General features: G+C 36.9%; 1 protein-coding gene and 1 long non-coding RNA gene across 5 annotated transcripts; one reads left to right on the forward strand and one right to left on the reverse strand.

The window, feature by feature from the left end:
* The first annotated feature begins 2,513 nt into the window (after positions 1–2,513).
* Positions 2,514–14,390, forward strand: LOC117135007 (protein Wnt-5-like). 4 transcript variants are annotated; one of them, XM_033294787.1, is made up of 7 exons: positions 4,389–4,561; positions 4,616–4,680; positions 4,797–5,196; positions 5,280–5,465; positions 10,549–10,651; positions 13,899–14,066; positions 14,131–14,390. In XM_033294787.1, exons 3-7 carry the CDS (start codon positions 4,861–4,863, stop codon positions 14,316–14,318), a joined length of 981 nt encoding a protein of 326 aa, XP_033150678.1. In that variant the 5' UTR covers positions 4,389–4,561; positions 4,616–4,680; positions 4,797–4,860; the 3' UTR covers positions 14,319–14,390. The 4 variants fall into 4 exon arrangements, with proteins under 4 accessions (XP_033150676.1, XP_033150679.1, XP_033150678.1 ...); XM_033294785.1 differs by lacking the exons at positions 4,389–4,561; positions 4,616–4,680 and adding an exon at positions 2,514–2,566; XM_033294786.1 differs by having other exon boundaries at positions 4,389–4,680.
* Positions 11,461–17,187, reverse strand: LOC117135008. The gene is made up of 3 exons (XR_004458949.1): positions 16,850–17,187; positions 16,596–16,781; positions 11,461–11,690 (listed from the first exon to the last, which is right to left on the reverse strand). It is a non-coding gene; the product is annotated as an uncharacterized LOC117135008 (long non-coding RNA).
* Between the last annotated feature and the right edge of the window lie 8 nt (positions 17,188–17,195).

Here is a 17,195-nt window from a genome sequence, read left to right on the forward strand (position 1 = left end):
TCCCTTCAAAAACTCAGCCCATTTTTATACCCTCATAAAGATGGCGATCGGACATGGTGGCTGCTACGGGTAGGAGGTCGATTATTTAACGCACCACTACCTTACAACACTAAGTTCCCTCTACTTATGCCCAAGAATTGCAAAATTATTTTGCTTCTGTTAAAACATTTGCATGTCACACACTGTCACGCTGGAGCGCGAGTGCTTACGGGTCTCCTTCGTCAGCAAGTATGGCTGATTAACGCTCGCCGTGAATGTAGCTCAGTAGTGAGAAAATGCGTACATTGCTTTAAATACAAGCCAGTTTTAGCATCACAGATGATGGGTAATTTACCCGCTGATAGGTTGTCTGGGAACAACCCATTTGAAATCAGCGGAGTGGACTTTTTTGGGCCAATTTCAGTGAATCTCGGCATTCGCGGGAAGTCCCCAATAAAAATGCATGTGGCTGTGTTTATTTGTTTCACGTCTAAAGCGGTTCATTTGGAGCTCGTTGCAGACCTAACAACTAAATCATTTATGATGTGCCTTTCCAGATTTGTGGGTCGGCGTGGACTTGCGAAGACCATATACTGCGACAATGCCACAGACTTTGTCGGTGCTGCTCGCATGATGGAGTCGCTTGTGGCAGAGTTCAACTCCGCGAAGGATGCCGTCACCAGGCTTGCTGCCGCCAAAGGGATAGCGTTTGTGTTCATCACACCCCGTGCGCCTCATTTCGGAGGCCTGTGGGAGAGAGGCGGTGAAGGTGGCAAAAACGCTGCTCGTCAAGGCAATCGGCACCGCAGTGCTGCGCCAAGACGAGGTGGCAACAATTCTGGTGGAGGTAGAGGCCATCATGAACTCGCGGCCACTCATCGCGGACAGCTCCAACCCAAACGACGCCGACCCAATAACTTCGGCGCACCTGCTCGTCGGGAGAACACTCGCTGCGCTGCCATACGAGTCCATGGCAGAACCAAGAGGAAGCAAGCTGAACTAATTGCAACGATGGCAACTAGTTTGCCGCATCAAGCAGCGCTTTTGGGAAGACTGGTCAAGGGACTACCTTCTAAGCCTTCAACAAAAGGCAAAGTGGACGAGGCAGAAAAGGCATCTGCTGGACAACGCACCTTCTCAACAGTGGCTGACAGGAAGAGTAGTGGAGACAATAAGCGGCGGCGATGGTACAGTGCGGGTGGCAGTAGTTAGAACCAAGAACGGACTGTTCAAGTGGGCCATCCACAAACTCGCGCCGTTACCATTAGAATAGATAATTAAAATTTGTTACTTTACTTGAATTAATTTATACATAAGCGTTGAATATTTGTAACGTGATGACACTCTGTCGTTCAACGCGGCCGATGTTAAGGCATTTGATAATAGTTATTAATTATAATAAGTTGGCATGTTGCCGTCTGTGAGAGTGGTCACCCTGTTGACGGTCTCTCGCTCTCTGGCTCTCATGAAGTTGAATAAACTAACCAAGCAACACTTGCGATTAGAACTTGAATCAGAGCAGAGCTTTATCACTTAATTTAAAAACAACGCATACTTCTCTTTAGTGGCCGAGCCAACTCAAAATACTGCTGATGGAGTACTTTTCGAACGGTCAATTACCCCTGTCCTAAAATTCGACCACTTGCATTTAACAAGTGATCGAGCTCGTTCTTGCTCTCCAGCTCTACCGTCTCAGAGCACTGAGTGCATTGAGCAAAAATCGAACAAGCAAAAGCTGGCATGCAATGGGCCGAGCGACATGCTCTCACCTACGGTGACTAGCACAACAGTCTAGTGATGTAAATTTTAGTAGAAACATCGATGTCTATGAGCATCGAAATTTAAAAATTAAACATCGATGTTGGGTTGATGCATCGGACCAAAACTTCGATGCATCGATGTATGTCACATGTTTTAAAACCCTACCGTTTTTTTTTTAAATTTTTGTTTGTTAGTTTAATAAAATTAGTTTTTTTTTATTTGGTTTTGCAAAAGTTTACTTTTTATTTTAAAATAAAATTAGTATTATTTTCAAACCATCTTTGTGTATCAACATAACTAATATAACATAAATATCAACCACTGAAAATGGCTGCACATCTTTTGCTATCACATATATGATAGCTTCATTAATTTTTTTTGGTTCTTTGGCCGTCTGGTCCGAAATCCGTTAGATTTTGAAAGCTTTGAAATATTGAAGGTTGTCGTGACACCATGCTGCTACACGATAATAGTGAAATTCAACAGTCGATTTTTTGCAAAACATCGATGCATCGCTTAACATCGATATCAATAAAAACATCGGAAAACATCGGGAAAAAATCGCAAAAAACACATCGATGTTCGATGCATCGATAGTTTTTCACATCACTACAACAGTCTCTCTGACTACCGCAACATCAACTACAACAACGACCGCAACGGTATCGGCCGCCCGCTCAAGCCCATCGCTGGCAACACACATGTGTCATCAGCGGCTAGAAAAGCCCCGTATGAATCAACAATCAAAACAAAAGCAACCAAAACCAACTTGGCTAACAACGCAAGCGATGCCCCGCTCGTGCAGACTGGAATGGATCGCAACGAAGTCAGAAGAAAGCTTTAGAATATTATCCAAGCATCTAAACGACACTAAAATGAAATTTTACACGTATCAATTAAAAAGCAGTAAGGGCTTACAAGTGGTCTTAAAGGGCATAGAATCAGATGTAACACTTGCAGAAATAACTCAGGCTCTACATGATAAAGGCTTTAACGCCAAAACAGTCTTCAACATCTTAAACAAGGATAAGAAGCCCCAGCCGCTCTTCAAGGTTGAGCTGGAGCCAGACAACAATACTCTTAAAAAAAACGAAGTGCACCCATATACAAACTTCAGTTTCTACTGCATCGCAGAATCACTGTAGAAGAACCACATAAACGCAACGGCCCTGTACAATGTATGAATTGTCAAGAATATGGCCACACACGGTCATACTGCACACACAAAATAACCTTGAGCCACTGTTCTCTAGCCTGCAACAAAGCATTATGGAGCTCATGTCCTCATGTCATGCGGACAACTATGCAAGATTTAATGCGTAATCAGAATCTCTTGATACAAATGTTAGTATCACACCTGTCCAAATAATCAATGGCTTCTCTACGCATATCCACGTGGAATGCTAATGGTGTTTCACAGCATAAATTTGAGTTATCTCAATTCCTGCTCGACAAACACATTGACGTCATGCTATTGTCAGAAACACATCTGACCAACAAATATAACTTCAATTTAAGAGGCTATACATTCTATGCAACAAACAATCCCGATTGCAAGCGCCTTACACTCAAAAGAAGACAAATCGAGCAACTCGTTCTAGAAAAGCGACGCCTTAGACAAGAATGGCAGTCTCACAGGTCGCCATATGCACGTCAAAGGCTTTAAGACGCCACCCGCAAGCTTACCATTTGAAAAATGCTTGCTGACTCGGATAAATCCATATCTAAGAATCCATAACAAAATTCCATCACATCGATTTGGGTTTCGTGAAAAACACGGCACTATCGAGCAGGGTAATCGCATAACATCTGAAATAAGAAGCGGCATGCGAAAACCGAGAATATTGCAGTGCAATATTCTTATGGATTCATTTTAATTTCCTCCACCCTCCCCCGCAAATCGAAAAAAAACGATATAACGCAGTAAATAATAAAAATTTCTAAATAATTTACAAAAGTGCTTAGTCATGCTTTCGACCAAATGTGCAAATTTCAGAACGATTCTATAAATAACTTAGGAATTATTTACATTTCAATTATCAATATAGACAGCGGGGTGCACCGACCAGCTGTAACGCGTCCGCTGTTTTGTGTGTATGTGCTCATGAGTGCATGCGTGTATTTGCTGCGATGCCCTAGTCAAAGTGTATCTAAAATTTGGTGGCGCCCAACTTTAATTTGTCCACTTGTTTTATTTCCTCTCCACTCCCAATTACAAAATATTTAAAATTCTGAAATAAATCACAAAACCGCCTGGTCATGTTTTCGACCGATGAAAATTTCAGAACATTCGGATAAATAATTTAGGAATTATTCACATTTTAATTTTCAATATAGACAGCGGGGTGCGCTTGCTGACGTGCCATACAAACGTCGCTGCCGACGCAGGCGCTTGTTTTTCAATGAATTTTGATGGCCATGCATAAAAGTTTACCTCCCTCGATAATAAATGCGTAACCGACTTAAAAATTGTTTCGAAATAAAGGTAACAAAATTACCTTTGTATTTGTATACACATAATATCAAATCTATACTCAAAAATTAGTCATTAGAAAACATAAACTTAAAAAATCATTTCCGTACCAATCAATGGTCGTTAGAGCTAAAACATGCAATACATACAATAATATCTTAATAAACAATTCTTAAGTGAAACCATATAAGTGTAACTCTTTGGTAAAAACAAAGGATTTTTTATCTCTGGAGTCAGTATTTTCCATGTTTGCTGACAGTTCCCTAACTCTTGCCGTTCTTGAGAGGAAAATTGAGTTTCCTAAATTTCCAGGCGGAAATTTTAAAATTGGCTCCTGTGAAGAACCTTGTAAATGGTTTTTATAGATATATTGAGAACATTTTAGCATTCTAGCTCTTATAGGTTTCGCTATACAATTATTATCAGTGATCACCAATTATTATTAATTTCATCCGTAAGTTCTGCCTGTAAGTTCTTTTTTTTTAGCTTTTGGTATATATAAATTTTGTTGCTCAGTGTTACGCCTCGACTTCAGAAATTTTTACTAAGCACATTAATTTGATCTTTTTTCCTTTAATTTAAGGTTTTCTACAGACTTTATTGATGTACGAGAAAAGGAGACGAGACGCAGAACCCGCGGTGTTCGTATGCCTGAACTACAATCCTTTGAACAGAAACAGCAAAAGCACAAGTTGATAAATATCGATAATGCTAGGAGCTCTCGGGAGACAAATATAAATCTCAGTACACATGGAGGTATTCAGCAAAGTGTTACAGAAGCTCAAGCTGAAAATAAAGTCAATCCTTTGATGCTATCAACACAACCTTCTTTAGTGTCGTTGCCAAAACAAGGATCTGGTAGTGAAAATAAGAAGAATTTAGGGTTGTATATTAATCCAGACGATTTATTACAACTTCAGGAGCGCATTTCGAAAGAAATTCTTAATTCTAAATTGCAGGAAAAAGAGATGATCGAACTACAGGTGAAACTAGCATTTTTAAAATTTTACTTGATAAGTTCTGAAAAAAGGCATATAATCGAATTCCAATAAATCACTTAATACAGGACAAAATTAATCGCGAAATTTTAAGCTCAAACCTTTTCAACGGAGATAGCACTGCAAAACGACGAAAGCATAAGCGGAAAAATTCACGGGCAGTTACTGTCTCTAAAGATGTCCCTGTTTTGTCAAGCGCAAACTTAAAAGCACGCAGTCTTATGAACTTACATAACAATGAAGCTGGACGAAGAGTAAGTAACTTTTATTTTATTACTCAATTTGAGGCTTCGAGCTTACATGATTGTTTTTATGGATTATACAAATTGTATTGATAAGATTTAACCCCAGTCTTTTATCAGGTTACATGTTTTTATCAAAATTTCAAATTGTCCACTCGGCTGCGTCTATGTGTGACTGCCTATAATTAAACTTAACTAAATTACAAAAACACAAAATTAATATCGTCAGCTTTTTAAATTTTTTGCTTAAAGTTACTTACGACGTAACAATTACTTCTCAATTTTTTATTCAAAGAAAAATTTCAATTTAACTGAAAAACAATTAATTGTAAATCACAAATTTTTTATTTAATTTTTTCCTTTAATGTATTTCTTATTTTTGTAATACTTTTCAATGACGATGCCGTTTTTTTTTATATTTGATAAAGCAGAAAATATGAGAAAAAAATAGAATCGGAAATTATTGAAAAGAAAAAAGCTCTTGCTTTTTTTTTTTTATCAGAAAGCAGCATATAAAAATTAAATTAAGCAATTGTAGCTTACTTTACTGAGCTTTTTAACAAAAAAAGGCGGTCAAATTTCAGGCATCTCTTTGAATCGAGATTATATTGACTCTAATAGCGAATGTCAAAGTGAAGTAGATTTTTTTTATTTTTAGAGATTTTGCTTAAATAAAACATTTATAATATTGAAATAATGATTTAAACGGGGATTTTATAAATTCCATGACGTTTTTAAAATATCACTTTTAATGCATTACAAGCTTTATAGGGCTGAACAATAATCTATGACCCAAGTGATATAAATTTTAAAATATGTCAAACAAGGCTCTGTATTACCTCGTATATGTGTGTGGTAGATTTAAAATTCTGTGCCCTGCTATTGTATTGCCGTACGATAAACAGATATATATAAATTTAATGACCTTTCTACAATAGTATTTTTTATGCATTACACAAAAGAATTTTAACAAAAAATGTTTGCAGCAGATATAAATTTTTATTTCTTCAAATAAAATTTCCAAATTATTTACGGTGGGTTCTTTAAGATTTAAAAAGTATATGCATAGAGTCAGATATGTATGATACTAATCAAAAAAAAAATTCATAAAGTAGATTAGTACTTGAAGAAAGACAAATATACTACTAGCTACGAATAGCTGATCTAGTGTTTGATCTTTGCATTTGCCTTTTCACAGCGCTGAAGAAGCTCACGCTTGCAGTCTGCACAGCGCTAAATAGGTTCGCGTTTCTCTCTCTATGCACCTGCTTTCCGCACAGGTGCGCTTACACTTACGTTTGATCTTTGTAACAAGTTAGTTTTTATTCGCTTTCGCAAAAGCCGGTCTTACCGTCGCTTCTCGCAATCTATCGATTATAAATCGCGTACAATGGGTAACTAAATCAGCGGACCTCTACCTATTGCATTGTTAAATTAAACGAAATTAAAATTAAAATCAATTTTAAGGATTTTAAGTTGTCAACAGACATTCTATAGGCCTTTAATGAAGGCTAGATAAATATGCGTGTGAATTTAGTTGAGAACACTAAACAAGTATTTAAAGATATACATGATGGCTTAGAGGATCTTGAAAATAATAAAATAGGTAATAAATTATGATGCGCGTGTGCAAAACGCAGTTATACGTCGTAAATCATACATGCCCGCAAACAGGATTTCTCGATAAAAAGTCAACATGTGGCATTCTTTTCCCTTCTTTATATTGAATTTCGAATGTGAATGACTGCAAAAAAGCCCACCAACGCTGTGCATTGGGGGTTAAATATTGTTTCTTCCTAGACGCCTTTAGTGAGTTGCAGTCACTATAAACAATAAAGTTGCTGCCCAATGTCAAAAATGTTTAATCGAGCTTACAACAGCTAAAGTTTCTAACTCGTACGAGTGGTATCTTGACTCTGCGGGTGAAGTAGTTTTGCTATAGTATTCTATTACGTGGGACTTGTTATTAATTTTATGTAATCAAATTGCACCGTAGTCACTGCAACTAGCATCTGTATGCAATTCGATTGGATGATCTGGGTCAAAAATAAGAAGGACTGGTTTGTCGATAAGATCAGCAATAACGTTTTTCCGTATCTGTTCATTTATTTTTGTCTGAGGCTAAAAAATGTAATGGTTTCATCAATTGGGAAAATCCCTTTGTCTAAAATAAGTGACTGACTGTGGAGGCGGACGAACAATTAACGGTACAATTTTCTGTGGGTCTTGATGAATCTCACCAGCACTTACACTGTAGACCAAGTATTAAACTAATGTTTTCAGAAAGGCACACTTTGTAATGTTGAATGAAAACCCAGCTTGCCTAAGGTAAGCAGCTTTATCTAATTGTATTGCATTTTAGCAGTTGATTAATTTTCTCCCGAACTACTTCAGCGAAATAATTGTTGGTACAAGCATTTTTCAAAGTTTGTTTTCAGTGTAGCGAAGTATAGGTAAGTATTTGTAATGATGTAAATATTTAGTTAAATACTCTGGCATGTTAAGAAAGTGATATTGTATTAAAAAATTATAGTAAATATTCGCGGTTACTTTTATTGCTGTGTATTGTCGACAGTAACTTTTTCTTGGAGCGAAATAATTATTGGTACAAAATCAAAAAACAATGCCAATTGACAAAATACTTCAGTTTTCTATATGCAAATTTTATGGTTACTAATTATTCAACACTAATTACTTGTCAAAATTATTTCTAATAAACGCTTCAAATCGTCATAATGGGAAAAGGTGTAAAATTGTCGCTTTCTATGCAGAAAGTTATATTGCATTTGCGGAATGAAGGCAAAACCATTCGTGAAATTGCTGAAATTACGGAAGTAAGCAAAACTACGGCTCAAAAATTCTTAAAAAATCCTGAGGCATACAAAAAACTGCAAAAAGAGGCCGCCCGTCTATGTTGTCTGAGCGTTCAATACGTCAGATTAAGCATTTAGCTGTTAATACGCAGACTAGTTCGAGAGATATTAAAGCTAAACCTTCTCTAAACATCACTCACCGTCGTATTCAACAATTTTTAACTGCAGATAATAATGCACAAATGTTTCTGCCCAGGCACAAACAAGCTCGTATGGCATTTGCTCGTTTGGACCACCGAATGGGAAAATGTTGTGTTTAGTGACGAAAAAAAATTGAACTTAGATGGTCCTGATGGCAAGATGATGGCGACAGTCCTGCTTTGCTCGGAATTTCGGAGGTGGGTCACTTATGATATGGGCTGCCTTTGGCCACCATGGAAGGTCACCTATATGCTTCGTGTAGTCTCGAATGAACTCTGACATGTATTTAAGTCTTATGGACGAAGTTTTAATAGAGTTTGGACATTGATTTTGGAAAGATAATGCAGCTATCCACGTTTCCAAAAAGTCAAAACAGTTTTTTGAAGATCGGAAAATTGAGCTTTTGGGGTGGCCGACATGTAGTCCCGACTTAAACCCAATTATTAAGTATTATTTTTTTTTATCATTTTGACTTTTACAATATTAAATAAGAGTTTTTTAATTTCAGTGTACCAATAATTATTTCCTTTGGGGCAACTTTATGTTTTATTTTTTTCATAGAATAATTTTTTTTCAATACTAGTTTTAACTAACTATAATAGTAATGTGCCTTATCTTTAATAATAAATTTTTTAAAAATTTATAGGATATGTAAATTGGATTTTATTTGATAAAGCATTCTTGTACCAATACTTATTTCGCTGAGGTATGTCTCCTTCTTTGGACGGTTTTTGTTGGATCAATCAGTCTAATTTTCATTTCCCCAACTGTGACTTTTGTAATTGGGATACCATTTATAATCGAATTTGAGTACTTTGCTAACAATGAATTTCATTTTTTTTATGTTGTCCTTCAAGCTCAGTATCAATATCAGTCTGTTCACTGCCGGTACATAAGTTAACTATTTTGGTTCTTCAGATTTTTAATTGGTTTGATAAAATGAAAATATCAGAGCCTTGATTTAGTATCTCGCAACCAATGACAATGTCGTTTTGCATATGATCATCGCATATGACATAAAACAAAATTTCCATACAAATGTCATCCATTTTTACGTTACTTAATATTTCTACAGTACTACATATTCCATTATAAGAAAATTTTGTACTTAGCTTTTCTTTCATCGCCGAGCATTCCGATCCAGAATAAAAAGTGATTTCAAAAATTTGGTACTGCTACGCTGCACCGCTTCACTCGATTTTCTCGGAATATCTTGTTCTTATCAGCTCTCTTCTTTGTACATTGGGTAGATATGTCATCCAATTTTCCGCATTTATAGCAAGTAACATTTGATTTTTCACGGTGATGACTATCGTATCTGCCATGTGGGCTTTTGTCAGCCGCAAAGAGATTCTGTTGTTTCCTGAACTTGCATTCAAAAAACTTACGGCCCAATTTTCCGCAAAAATGACTCTAGTTTGACAATAGTTTTTGCAGTTTAGGATTTATTTCAGCTTGTGGCTCCGTAAAGCCAGTTTTCCTTTTATTAAGAGTGAACGCTTTTAACTAGGACTGTAGATCGCCTCTGGTTCAAACAGTTAATGTAAAACTTAAACGCTGCAATCGGCTATCAAAACTTGCAGATAACGCAAGAGTCACTGACACATCAAATTCTTCAGTTTCCATTTGGCGTAATTTAGTCGTTAGTTCTGTAACCATGCGGCTGGCATGAACTGCCAGACTCTCGCCATCAGTCGCTCGATTTGAGAACATATCTAGAAACATTGAGGTTGGTGTTTCTATAGTGTTGAAGCGTTGTATAAACAATTATTTAAACGCAATATTTATAATTTATTGCAAAGAACTGATTAATCTCTAGAGCAGTTAGAAATTTGGAAATTATCTCATTTGCAATTATCTGGATCACCTAAAATAAACTCGATTATAATTTGGGGAGATTTGACCGTGCTTTGAAATTATTCTGTTTCAAACCCAAAATGCCCATATTATTTATTTACAAAAACCACTTGACTAGTTTGTAGTTTGGTTTGATTGGCCTATAATATTTAATATATGATACGTACATTCTAAACATGTTGTCATTTTAATATGTATTTTATTTTGGATTTTTATGAAAACAGGCTGTTATAAAGAAGACTCGCATAACTTGCAAATGCCATGGAGTATCAGGCTCCTGCAGTTTGATAACATGTTGGCAGCAACTATCATCTATTCGAGAGATTGGTAAGTGAATTTTTATACACTTTGACATTTTTGTAAAAATGGAAAAAGGGATTATGAAAGTTCTCAAATGTATGTACAGGGTGAGGAGGCGTGCAGACGCACACCTATAAAGTATATATTCCTTTGATCAGCTCGACGAGCTGAGTCGATTATAGCCATGTCCGTCTGTCCGTCCGTCCGTCGTCTGTATGAGTGCGTGTTCCTCAGCAACTATAAGAGCTAGAGCAACCAATTTGGTATGTAGGTGCTCCTATATCCAGGACACTACGCTTTTATTTTATTTTTTTTTATTTCCTCCCCTCCGCAAATCGAAAAAAACGATATATAAGGCAGTACAAAATCTTTTAAAATCTGAAATCACAAGAATTGCCTAGTCATGTTTTCGACCGATTGTAAATTTCAAAACGATCGGATAATAACATAGGAATTATTCACATTTAATTTTCAATATAGACAGCGGGGTGCACGTGCTGGCGCGCCATACAAACGTCGCTGGCGACGCAGCGGCGGCGTCGCTGCTGACTACAGCGAAAACGAGCTGTGACGCGTTAGCTGTTTGTGTGTATGTATTTGTGAGTGCATGCGTGTGTTGCTGCGATACACTAGTCAAAGTGTATTTTAAAGTTGGTGGCGCCCAACTTTAACCTGTCCACTTGTTAAGCTTAGCTCTTTATTATTATTATTATTATTATTATTATTTTTACTATGAAGTGTACACAGCATAAATTAAATTAAATATTTTACATAAGCATTATATTTCTAATGTCTGTAGTAAATACATATATAATATATATACATTGTAGCGCAAATTAGCTGTTGCGGGCCCACAAGATCTTTGCGGGTCCAGGCGCTAGGCTACGGTTGGCCGAGCGGAGGCAATCTATTGTATTAGGTTGGCGGTAGCGGTTGAGCGAGAGAGCGGGTTATGTTGAGCAGAACTCAAGATTTATTCCAACATATATGATGCAAAATAAGGGACAGCTCTTTGTACATATGCAAATCGTACTTAGCGTAGTAAATACTAATACACTAATTTTTTCTGAAATAAAATACAATGTAATCATTCATAAAATCATTAAATTATAAATCGTTTCTAGGAAAGTAGATTTTTTAAAAGTAGAGTGCATATTAATACATATTTCTGTAAAAAAATTTTTTTTTAGGCGAAATTAAAATAATATTTTTACTGAATAGCAGAGATAGCCTTTTCAATATTTGTCAGCATTTTAAAATATATTTTAGTCAAAGGTCTATTAAGGCCGATTTTTCCATAATCAGCCAAGTTGTTAAATTATCACCCATTGCTATAAACAATGCACTATGCTCCCAAAGCCGATTTTTTTGGCTAAAGTCTACTAATAAAGCTAGGGACTTGAAATTTGGCATGAATTTTATTTAGAATATTTTAGTATTTTGTATTTTTTTTTTTTGTATTTCCATTTTTCATAATTTTTATTGTGGAAGACGCCATTGCACCGCGCACATTGTACGAGTTTTCAACAATTTTCAATTAAAAATTCGCCTGAAACATGTGAGTTTTTCTCGAAAAGGAGGCAAAACGGACCAAAACTATTACTGCGCGGTCAAATACGATACTTATAAGAACAAACATACGTAATTTGTTTTTCTCAGCAAGCCTCAGCTTGTAAGTTACACTGTTCGAAGGTATAGAACGCATTTAAATTTTTTTCACAAATCCACATAAGCAATACACGCATACACAACTAAAAAACTTGTACTACACATAAACATACTATTCAAAATAGATAATATCTTCATTTTACATTGTTAATTGCATACATACATATTTAATTGTGACAAAAACTAAAATCATGTGAAAACAAATTTTTTTTTTGTTTTAAGCATCTGATTGATTGCTGACTTTTAAGAGCTTACAAAAAACCTAACATAATATTATAAACTTTTTAAAAATTATATTGTATGACCAAATAAATTCTTACATTGAAATTTCGACCTAATGCCAAAAAATCGATTTTGGGACCATAGTTCAATGTATGAAAGTGGTCTCCAAAAATTCGGACAGCCCTAATTGGATAATTTTTGGGAAAAATTCCTCAGTAGAAGTTAAAATATGTAAAATGTAATTATATGGGAATTGTCAAAAAAAAATTGACAAATATTTCTAAGATCTTGTCAAGAAAGTTGTTAATATCGTAAATCTGTAAAATTGAGAAGGTAGGGTTGGGGTCAATAAAAGCTTTATTTAATATCGACTTTAAATATTATTGAATGTACAATCACTAAGCATACAACATGTGTTGTATGCTTAGTGGTACAATGAACGGATTTTCATAGAAAATTGGATTTTTATAAGCCTGTATTTATCCAATATACAGTAATGTAATTTGCACGATATTGTTTTAGAGACCTAATATTTTATGTAAAACTTTTATATATATGTTGACTAGGGCATTGCACTCACAAACACATACACACTAAACCCGCCACAGCTCGATTTGGCTCTAGTTGCTGAGAGTTGCTTCTAGTACATCCAGGCAGACGGACAGGCGGACATGTCTACATCGACTCTGTTTGTTATACTGATTACGAATATATATACTAAAAATATTCCATATACATACATATATACAAAAATTTTACTTTGTGGAAATTACTATTTAGGTTGAATTAAAAAAGCTTTTCAAAAAACTTATGTACATATGAATTAGTATCATACAGATTAGACTTTGTGCACATATTCTTAAAAGCTTATAACTATCGCTAAACACTAAAAATAATTTGGATATTATACTTGATGAAATAAAAAATAACATAGGAAAAGGAAAATTTTATTTCACTAAGGCGGGTACGAAAAGTAGAACTGGGTTAATCGCTCTTGGCCACTTTTATGCCATAATAATAAAGAGCACGAATCAGCGGTTAATTTCAGATATCAATTACTTAATTAATTTCGATACAAACTTATGTAGCACGTTAGGTATACCTAAAAATGGCTAGTACCGCCAGGTTTAGTTCTTTTACAACTCAACGTGAAGGAAAAGTTGTAGTCTTTAATTTGTGATCAGTATAAAAAAATCCATTGTAAGACACTATACCGGATATTATTCGCAAGACCCATGCTAGGCCAAAAGTTAGGTAATTCGGTTTTAAAAAAACAATGTAATATTAAAAAATATGTAAAAAAAATTTTATTTGAAAACTAATCACAGAACATTTTTGGTTATATACTAGTGTTATCAATACGACATGAATTTTGTATTCACAGGAGACTACTTGCGAGAGAAGTATGAAGAAGCGACTGAAGTTAAATTAAACAAACGTGGAAGATTGCAAGTAAAAAACAGTCAGTTTAAAATTCCTACTGCGCATGATTTAATATATTTGGATGAGAGTCCTGATTGGTGCCGGACAAATCGTCTCCTGCAGTGGTCCGGTATAGTATTATTTTCATGTCTATATTTTCTAAAATTTATTTTATTTTAATTGTATACATGTAGGTACACATGGTCGTGTTTGTAACAAAACCTCATCAGGTCTTGATGGATGTGGAATTCTTTGTTGTGGTCGAGGCTACAACACTAAAAATATTGTTGTTCGAGAACGCTGCAATTGCAAATTCCACTGGTGCTGCCAAGTAAAATGCGAAGCTTGTACAAAAATTCTTGAGGAGCATACATGTAAATAAGTTATTCTTTAAGCAGTATACAAAATGTCCATATGACCATAATTCACATTAAAAATATTTATATAGAACTAAATATACCATTATTTATTAAATTTAATAAAAGTATATTTCGTATATTAATTTTATTGGAAAATAATCAGGCACAGAATTTCAAACAAATCTCAACTTTGAATTGGCTCAACTTTGAATTTGTTTTATGTTAGATACCCCAGGGTATTTGATTTTCAAACCTGTAACATTAGGTTAGGTTATGCTGGTAGGTCAAATAAGGTGACCTCACATAGACCAACATGGGTCCTTAGTGTTGCCGGAATTTCATTACTATTGAAAATATTTTAGAGTTCAGTCAGTTCTTGTAATATGTTACTGCTTTTGGCAAATCTCAGCAGCGAGCCGGGGCTTAGCCTTGCAACTGCTTTTAGTGGGGGTAACTCGTACGCATTAAGGTAATTTTTTCCGTGTTCTCGTCAGTGCCGGGCACTGGCACTGGCACAGTAAGTGTTCAAGGGTTTCCGTAATCTCTTGTTCTTTGCATTTTCTGCACCCGTCATCTTCAGTCTGCCCAGTTTTTTCGCATGGGATGCAGATAGGTAGTGTCTGAGTGCCCCCGTTATGCAGACTAGTGCCTGCCGTTGTACCTTCTCCATTTGTTTTAGGAATGTTACATTCATGGTGGCTTCCCACCAAACTAGTAATCCATTTAGTAGTATAGGTCTTACCAATGAGATGTAGATCCAGTATGTCAGTCGGGGTGATAGGCCCCATGCGCTACCCAACATTCTTTTTGATGTATAGAGTGGCTTTCCTCACCCTGTCTTCAACATTGGCTATACACGTTAGTTTTGAGTCTAGTAGCACTCCTAAATATTTTTCCTGTTTACGCGGTGTTTGTTGGGTGTCTTTTTTTTGGGCGGAATCCATCTGGGAACTTTGTATTTCTTAGTGAAAAGAACCAGCTCAGATTGATCTGCGTTGATTTCCAGGTCTGCTCTTGTGCTTCTTCCATGATCAATGGACATTTCCCCGTGATTATGAAGCTATGTCATCCGCATAGGCAGTTATCTTAGGTGCTTTTCTATTAAAGTTCTTCACAAGCTCGTCCACCACCATATTCCATGTGCGCTTCCTTGGTCATGATCGCTGGACCCCATTCAGCTTGAACTCTTCTGTAGCTCAACAGGTTTTTGATCAACGAGTTCACCACAGAATCTTCAGAGTTGACCTCTAGGCCCCTCATAATTGTTTACATCGATACATTGTCGAATACACCTGATATGTCTATGAATGCATCTAGTGCATCATCCTCGTGTTATAGTGCCTTCTCGATGGTGCTAACTACGGAGTGACGTTCTCCACTGAATTGCCTTTGCATGCTGGTTTGGAGCTGAGTTTGAATTTTCCAGAGTTCTTTATATGAATCTCCATTAATTTTTCTAATGTGTAAGGTAGGAATGAGGTAAGACTAATTGGCCTGAAGTTGCCCATGACAACATTGACATTAGGGAGAAATATAACACGGCCTGTCCTCCAGCTGTCAGGCACACAGCAGAACCTCAAACATGCGTCAAATATAGTCTTTAGCCATGGTGTGATATGTTCGTTGACCGTCCCAAGCATGGCTGGAATGATCCCATCCAGTCCCGGGGACTTATAACTCGACAATGAGCCAATGGCTCATTGGATTCTGATAGGATCTGTTAGGTCTTTGGGAATTGTCCCTCTCGTTGCCACCATATATCAACATTGTCTTCTGTATCTGTGCAGCCTGGAAAGTGTGCGGTGAGTAAGACATTTAGTTCCTCCTCGCTGCTCTCTGTCCTCTCTCTGTCATCCCCTGTTTTGAGTTGCCGGCTGTTTAAATAGAAGTTTTCAGAGCCTTGCTGTCTCTGAGACCTTCTCTAAGTTCGCACAGAAGGTTCCCCAACAGTTTCTTTTGGCTTTTACATCAGCTTTGAACTGTCCACCATGGTGGTATACCCTCTCGTTTTTGCGTCGATTGTCTGCAGGCTGCCACCTCTTTCACTAGGTCACCTCAGTGACAATTTTGGGACAGCTCGCTAGACTTTTCTTAACCTTTTCCTTATATTTTACCCAGTCGGTGTTCAGAGGGTTCCGTACACTGTCTTTGGTCAGTTGACTCCGTGAACTGAGCATCTTTACCTGAACTAATCGTAATTTCTAGGACGTTGGACGAGGTTGGGCTCACATTCATAAGTTCCTCTCCGACATTTTCTATACCTACATTAATTTCTAGTAAGAATTCTAAGAGTGACTCACCCCTTGCGTTTGCATCGCTGCTGCCCCAGATGTCATGGTGTGCATTAGCATCCATGCCAGCTATTCTTCTTCGTCTCTAGAAACAGGCGCTGAAGTTGATCAATCGTTGGTTGGTCGTGCGCAGAGGCAAGCAATAGTGGCTCGCCCCTAACGCCCCCAAGCACCACGACTGTTAGATCGTCAGTACTGTAATTAGATATTAGATAAGCATAGATGCCTTTCCTTACCAGACTGACCGCTCTGATTCTGCTTACCGGTGTCGGGTAGTATGTGTTGTAGTTGTTGAATTTAAGTCCAGATACCTTGTTGCCCGGCGCTATCTAAGGATCCTGGACCAAGGCTGTGTCGGCGGTCCCTTCCCTTGGGGGTAAAAACAGCTCCGCCGACTTCAGCTTGCTCTTATCAAGGTTGAGCTGGATTATCTTCAGCAATATCAGGTAACTCCAGCTTCGATGTGACCTCTATAATAGTACTGTCAGCATCACCCTCCTCGTCGTCATCTAGATCAGACTCGGCAGACAATAGTATTGGCGTCGTTCGGGTGACGCTTCTTGAGGCGCAGGTATACGCTGCAGTGCACCAACTTTCAGAATGATTGAT

The sequence above is a fragment of the Drosophila busckii genome, unplaced genomic scaffold (genome assembly GCF_011750605.1).
Source record: "Drosophila busckii strain San Diego stock center, stock number 13000-0081.31 unplaced genomic scaffold, ASM1175060v1 hic_scaffold_24, whole genome shotgun sequence".
Classification (NCBI taxonomy): domain Eukaryota; kingdom Metazoa; phylum Arthropoda; class Insecta; order Diptera; family Drosophilidae; genus Drosophila; species Drosophila busckii.

Bases quoted from the DNA above. Each gene is read 5' to 3' on its own strand.
- LOC117135007 (XM_033294785.1), top strand. From the start codon at position 2,529: ATGCCCCGCTCGTGCAGACTGGAATGGATCGCAACGAA. The intron at 2,567-4,796 runs GTCAGAAGAAAG...CTTTAATTTAAG, and splicing joins CTGGAATGGATCGCAACGAA to GTTTTCTACAGACTTTATTG. The intron at 5,197-5,279 runs GTGAAACTAGCA...CACTTAATACAG, and splicing joins AAGAGATGATCGAACTACAG to GACAAAATTAATCGCGAAAT.